The 7,775-nt window shown below is 39.4% G+C and overlaps 1 protein-coding gene across 1 annotated transcript; it reads left to right on the forward strand.

The window, feature by feature from the left end:
- The first annotated feature begins 666 nt into the window (after nucleotides 1–666).
- Nucleotides 667–1,851, forward strand: LOC127692029 (heat shock transcription factor, Y-linked-like). Its single transcript, XM_052191904.1, has one exon. It carries the CDS (start codon nucleotides 667–669, stop codon nucleotides 1,849–1,851), a length of 1,185 nt encoding a protein of 394 aa, XP_052047864.1.
- The last annotated feature ends 5,924 nt before the right edge of the window (nucleotides 1,852–7,775 follow it).

A 7,775-nucleotide genomic window follows, 5' to 3' on the forward strand; every position in this document is an offset into this window, starting at 1 on the left:
GTGGGATCATTGACTTTCTCCAGTGGAGTGGATCTCAACCACTCAAGGGCAGGCCTCATATTCAGAAGTAGCTGACCGACATATAATGGACTACTCCATGGGATTTCTTTTTGTATGTTTTTATTTGGTCACGGTTTGGTATTTTGTTTTTTCTTTTGGGATGGAATTTTATTTTGTTTTCCTGGCTTTGGGGGGTTTTGTTAATAGATTGGGATTTTGCTTTTTTGGTTTCTTCATTTTTTTTTTTGTTTTTGTTTTTTTTTGGGACTGATAGTTGGGTGGGTAGGGAGGGGGAAATAGTGGAGCAGAATATGGTCAAAGTATATTTAAAATAAAAAATTGTTCTAAATAATACAAAGTCTAATAAAAAAGGGGAGGAAAGAAAGTGTCTTTACGGGTGACATTTTGAAATCTTCAGTAAGTAAGGGGCTACTCTTTTGCTTTCCTGGGAACATTTTTGCAAAGGACAGGAACACTTTTGGTATAATGTCATTCAGTGATCACCAGGAGCCTTAAGTGATTCTGTGATGTCACAACTATAAGACAGACTACCTTTATGATGTCGTCACTTACTTCCATCTGTTTAGGACTACTGAAGCGCCAATATAATCTGCAGAAAACAAAGCTGTTCAGATGTGAAGTCTGTGTGGGTAAAGCGTACAGGATATGGCTGAGGCACCTTCGGAAATGCTGGATGTTTCCCCTAACAGTCTATCAGCAGATTCAGAGACCTCTTCCGGTGAGCCTTGGTGTGATAACACAGGTCAGAAGGACTCAGACTTATGGGCTATTATTGAGGAAAGTGCATTTCAGGTTTTGGCTCAGCGATTCTTGATAAAGAGGCCACCTCATACCCTCTGTGCCTCGGAGCCAGATGAAGACAGTAACTTATTTTCAATGACCTTCCCCAGAAAACTCTGGAAAATAGTGGGAAGTGACAAATTTAAGTCTATTTGGTGGGATGAGGATGGGACTTACATAGTGATCAATGAAGAACTCTTCAAGAAGGAAGTGCTGGAAAGAAAGGCCCCCTTCAGAATATTTGAAACTGATAGCATGAAAAGTTTGGTTCGACAACTTAATCTATATGGATTTAGGAAAATGAGACAGAACTTCCAGAGATCTGCTTCTCTCCCCGACTTTCTGGCTGAAGAAAAAGGAATTTCTGCCTCATGTAAGCTACAGTTCTACCAGAATCCAAACTTTCTGAGAGACTGTCCCCATCTTATAGAAAGAATGAAAAGGCGAATTGGGATTAAAACAGTTTCTCGTGGAGCTGCTCCTTCGCTTCCAGATTTCAAGAACAAACACTTCAGACCAGACTTGAGCAAGATGGATGACCATAGTTTGGGAGTAGCTGTCCAAACCAGTGAGAGAAATCTTTTGTCCAGCTCTAGTATTTCAAACGTATATCTGAGACAAAAGCCTTCTCTTGCTCAAGGGGGTTCTGATACGATGGATGTCATCAGAGGCGACTTTTCTCTTGCAACATCAAGTTCCTTCAGGCAACCTGAAGAAATTCTAACGCATCACCCTGCTCCCATAAATGAGGTGTCTTCTCTTTGTATGGACTCGCAGAGAATCTTCACTCAAGCAAATGACAGCACTGTGAATTTCATTATAACCTCTATTACTCAAAACCGCAGGGATGTGTCTCACTTGTGGAATAGTTGCATTGAAATGCAGGGAGAGCCTTCCTTTCAACCTGGGTTTCCTCATTTTTCATCCAGTTCATCTACTTATTCTGACTCAAAAGCAAAAGGTGAACCGGAGGTACCATTACACAAGGAAAGAGTAGCATCTACCACGTTGGCATCAACATCGACATCAAACCATCACCCATCTTCTTGAGGCCACCAGTTTTATAATTACCAACAATCTACTTGGTTCTTTAATGAAGACATTCATGATAGCAGAGATTAAAATTCGTGTTGACAAACACCTGGAGTGTACCTGAGATTATCGTAATAGAACAATAAAACTCTATGTGCACCTTAAAAAAAAAAGAGTACTGGCTGGTCTTCTAAAGCACCTGAGTTCTATTCTCAACATCCACAGGGCAGCTAACAATTCTCTGTAACTCAGTTCCAGGGTATCCAAAACCATCTTTTGGCATCCATGGACAGTACATGAATGTGGTGCACAGGCATACATGCAGGCAAAACATCCACACATATAAAACAAAATATTCCTGATTTATAAAAAGAATGCATATATGTGTACAAATAAATATTGGTAAGTCTCTGTACAAATATATTTGTGTATTCATATGTAGAGAACATGCATATATACACATATATAGTGCATGTTCACTTTTCAAAATGCCTAAAAATTATCCACTTAGCATTTTATCTATCCTTTCCATTTTTCTTTTATAAATGTACCTATGTACCATAGTTCAATCAGTGGTTATAAATGCAGTTTCTGATTTTTTCTGTTTTGGAAAGTGTTGCAATAAATGTGCTTGTAGTCTTGATTTTTTTTCATTTTGTCTTTGAGTGGTTTAAAGTCTTAAACTTTAGAGTTCTTTTTCCTGAGAAAGTCTCTTTTTTCTAGGGAGAAAAAAAATCACTTTCTTTCAGGAAGAACTTGGAACTATCATATTTACATCTACATTTTTAGGTGGCTTACATTTTTAACGTTTCCTATTTATGAAAAGAATATAGAGTGTGGGGGGATCATTCAAAGTATGTGGCTTTTCTATAATTCACGAATTTGAAGTACTGTATAGTGTGGTCATGGTTCGTTATGATCATTCTTATCTAATCTTCTCCTAATCATCCATTTTTATGAGTCCAAGTGGATGATGCCAAGCATTCTCTTAAATATTTATTGAGAAAATATTTGTGAAATGTCTCTGTATGGTGCTGTGCACGGTGGAGAGTTGTGAGACCGCTCTCCTGTGATGCTCTGCTGTACCTGGGGTTTGTCCTGTGCCCTAAGCTAAGGTGGTGTGCAATTTTAGAAATCAGAGTTTTTGTATGAAGTAAAAAAATCAAAGTCATAATTCTACTTTGATTGTTTCATGGGACTCCTGGAAGACACAACCGCTGTGATGAATGTGAAGTAGACTGCTGAAATATAAAGAGCCATAAGATCTATAGAATAGTTATTGTTTATGGTCGGAGTATATGCTCTTAAGTGTTTGCTATTATCTTTCCCAACAGACTCAGCTGTCTGCAAAGCCCGAGAAGAGCCATTGTGCCTTTGATATTTCCTCAGAGCAGCTGCTACCGAGGAACAGACACGGAGTTTATGAGACATTGTTTTACTGAGTCACATATAAAGGGTCTCAAACTCAAATTTCTATAGAGGCGGCAGAGAGAACATAAATAAGACCATGGCAAGTAGTAGGAAGACATTAAAGCCAAACTGGAGAATGAATTCCCAGCCCAAAAATGTTCAAGCTCAAAAAAAAAAAAATAAAAAAATCAAACTGGGAAATATCACGGTAAACAAACAGTGGGAACGGGCTGCATTTAGCAGTCTGGGCACCCCTTGTGAGATGGGCTTTATACCAGGGCTCTGTTTGGTAAAGGAACCTCCTCCTCCATATCCTGGATAATTTTCACAATGTGGATATTCACAAACATGGTCAAATCACCCTAGCAATAGCCCCTAAACATGAAAACAATAGCAACAATGTCCATAATATATCAAGCCAAACCAATAATACTCTAGGTTACATGTTCACTAGTAAATTTATATTTATGTAACTCACATACTATAGCCAAATTTTTTACTGGCAAAATATAAAGTAAGATCTATTCTTACACCATATCTCAGACATGCCCCATTGTAAGTGCTTTATTGTGTGACACGTGCTTTATTCATGAGAACTTCAGGGTCAGATGTTATTGCATTGCTGCTTTTTATAGAAATTTATTTTTAATTTATATTTGATTCAGGATTTTACTATGTAGGTCTGGGTGCCCTGCAATATACCATCTACATCAGTTGGGACCCAGCTCCCTGACCTGTCTTCCGGGGCTGGGATTATAGGCTTTGCTGCTGTCTGCTTCTTACTCACCTTTTCAAGCACACCTGGCCTGCCTGCATATTTTGCCTGGCTTTAGACTATTCAGAGCCAAGTTGTTCATTGACTTCTAGAAGAGTATACCATGTTTTTTGTTACACAGATACTAGGGTCTAACTATTCGATCAGCATCTCTCATAGCTCCTTCTTCTTCCTTTGCATTGTGACTTACTGCATCTTACTATTCTTCCCCTTGTAATCTACCTTAGAACCAGGTTGAAAAAGCTGAGGCATGATGGCAGAAATCCCCAAGTAATGTGCATTTCAGAGAAGTGGGTAACCTATTCCCCCTGTGATTTCCAGCAGAGCTGTGCAAGCTCCCATCTTAGATGACCTTCTATAAATAGTTGAACTAAACCTGTGTTTTCTAATTCTTTGCTATCCAGCAAGTTTTAATTATTTTTCCCAATTTTTTCCTTAAGTAGGAAAAATAATCTTTAAATGAATTGAAGTTTTGGAGGATCCCAAGGAAGTTATACCCGCCTTAAAGATTCTACAAGGTTGGTTGATGGATTAAAGCTTCTAGATACTGGAGAGCAGGAATGTTGTGATCCAGAGCCAAATTACTCATTTTACCCTGCAACCATAAGCAAAACCTTTTGCACTGTGTTGACAACTCAGAAGTAAAGAATGTCACCAGATAGAATGTCATCTGAGACCTGTAGGAGAGATTCTCCCACTTTGCTGATGTCCCTCCAGTGTATTTGACTTGTGGCTCTCTTATGTTGCATAAGTGCAAAAACTTCAGGCAAGTCTTGCTGTATTGGAACACACCATTTGGATTATCCTGAATCTCTGTTCCTAGACTATGGTCATTCATGTCTGGTTTGAGAATGAATGCTCTCTTAATCTCTTAGAGAGGTGAGTGGTGTCTTCTATAAACATACTTAGATGATCTTTACTGAATTCTCATCTTTTTCTGTTGGCTCATCAAAGGAAGAGAAACACATTAAGTTTTGTATTTCCTAGTTTTTTTCTCAGCCACATGCTCTGCTTTACCTAAATGAATTGGAAATGGAAGTGTTTGGGGCAAGAAACTTCTGAGCCACATCATTGATTTGCTTTTGAGACACCCTTCAGTTCACGTTCTCTTTGTCATCAGCTGGTCACATTTGATATGTCTTTCATCTTTTCCAAGGTCTCTTGACTGTTGAGTGTTAGCTTGTATTCTGCTGTTGAGAGTTTAGAATACGTTCCTATCCCAACAGTCTTGACCATCCTAAGAGATGCGAAGACAAACATCAACAAATCAAAGATTAGAGTCCTGCCTCACTGTCAATTTTGGTTCTTGGCTTTGCTAGGAAGGAGGAAAACATGGTTCTAAAGGCAGATCAAATTTGAATAAATTTTGGAATTTGCCTTGGAACTCAAAAGGAAAATGATGAAAAACCATTCAAAACATGAACTGTCAGAGAAGAATGGTATACGTGAGTATTTTCACAGCTCTGCCCTTGCTCACACTGAAGTCAAGAACAACCAAGTGGCTCCCTGTAGCAGTTTGGTTAGCTGGATAACATGCTCACACACTTTTCTGCATGTGTGTCACACAGTCCTGCCTGTGTGACACTTCTTCAGCTCGAAGTGGATGAGGATCCAGGGAAAGAAGGAAAGAACTCAGCCCTTATTTGCATTGATTCAAAGGCAAGTTTTCCATTTTTCAGAGCCTGAAGGACTGTCATTTGGAGAAATTGTTCGAGGATAAAGATATCCCACTTAGCAAAGGGGAAGCTGATGTTTTTGAGACATTTCAGTTTGCAGGCTGCAGGAGGACTGGCGGAGGCAGATGGTTTCACTGTCTGGGTGGTATCTGTCGGTAAGAGCCTTACGCTCCTCCACGCTCAGCCGTGAGCAAGACTCTCCTGGAAGCAAGTGCCCCATGTATCTTTTTGTTGTCATTGAAGCATTTTGGAAGGCAGTAGGAAGGAAGGCCTGCATCACTTCTGAGGGGATGGTTTTCATCTGATACTTTTCTTTTTCCTGGGCCTCTCATTTGGATGTTACTTTCAAAGTTCTAGCTGTGGAAAAATATGATTTCTTTTGAATTTCAGAAAAGTAATGAACACTAACCGGTACTATAAACAGTAACAATACTAATTCAGGTGTGGCTTAGGTACACCAAGATGGGAGATGAAGATGGGTTTCTAGAAGTTCAAAGCTCTGACACTTCCTTAGAGGGACAGTTTAGAAACTCTGGAACTTATTCCTCTCACTATTACCGTTTGATAGCAAACCCATGGCTTCATGCTCATAGGTAAGCACGGTGCCACCGAAGTGCACATACAAGGCCCAGACTCTGCCATTCTTGATGAGAATTTTAGGGCTTAAAGGGGAGGAAAGACATAGAATTTAATGTACTACTATTCTTTTCTTATCCTTTACAAACTATGACTGTGTCATCCTATAAACAGATTTTATTTTCAATGTTGAAACCGATGTGATACTCCCACTAGCAGTTTTAAAATATTGAAGATTGCAAGCAAAATCTTTATAGCTGGTTACAAAACAAACAACGAGCAAACAGTCCTGCCAACTTACCTTGTTTCCACTTCATGTCTGTAAGTGGTGAATTAATTTAATTCTCTCTGTATGCACTAAATACATATATCACATACTATTTCCTGTTGATTCTAAATTTCACAAAAATTCAGAGCTATAGAAAAGTGTTAATCACAGAATTGCTTATTATAACAGTTATTAGTAAGCATGTATGTTATAAGAATAAGAATGGGGCTGATAATGTTCAATATAGCTATATAAAATAATATTATATACTCAGTAAAGTTACATATCTCCAAAAGAGACTATAGGAGAGTGTATCTTCAAAGCATAGAGAGATTCCAACCTCACCCCCAGGGTTCAGTCTCCAGCATTGAAAAAAATAGAAGAACCTATGTTTCTTAGAAAAAAAGATGTGCTCAAATGTAATAATAAAAGTCAGATTAAAATTTAGAAGATATATTTCATCCTAGATCTTTTTAAAAGCCAAATTTCTTCTTCTCCTCCTCCTCCTCCTCCTTCTTCCTCCTCCTCCTCCTTCTTCTTTTGGTTTGAGGGTTTCTTTATATACCCCTGGCTGTCATGGAACTCACTCTGTAGACTAGGTTGGCCTCAAACTCAGAAATCTGCCTGCCTCTGCCTCCCAGTGCTGGGATTAAAGGCATGCCTGACCCAAGTTTGCTTCTTGAAGTCGTTACTCACATATAGACATCCCAGGGAACAGGCCCTTGCTATATGAAATAAATCTTCCTGCAGTGCCTTCCACCTCAATAAACAACCCTGTTCCTCCTGGATGAGTCGCCAAAGGGTTGCCTTTGCACCTTTCACACCCAAGGTTTGATGGGTTCATCATCCCTGTATGGACAACTCCATTTTCTACCACAAATGTCCAAAGATTGTGAATACCAGTCTCTGAGTCTGAAAGTCCCCATCTCAGGGAAGTCCCCATCACAGCTTCCTTGCCCTACCCTACTTATTTTGTGCATTAAGTTTGGTTGTGTCTCTCTTATAAGTTATGGAGAGCCTTTCAAACTCTCAACGAATTTTTGCTGCTTGTAGGCAGGTCCAGTTTGATGACTCTCATATTCCTGATTTATGGAGACCTTGCATGCTGGTACCCAGCCCAGGCCAGCCCAGCCTCATGCTGTGCGGCTCCTTTAATTCGGTATATTTCTAAGTTCTCCTGTGGTTTCTTGCCTCCCTCCATGCTGTTTCACAGCCTGTTGTCTATCCTTAGAATATC

Source organism: Apodemus sylvaticus, chromosome 9, assembly GCF_947179515.1.
Source record: "Apodemus sylvaticus chromosome 9, mApoSyl1.1, whole genome shotgun sequence".
Taxonomy (NCBI): Eukaryota; Metazoa; Chordata; class Mammalia; order Rodentia; family Muridae; genus Apodemus; species Apodemus sylvaticus.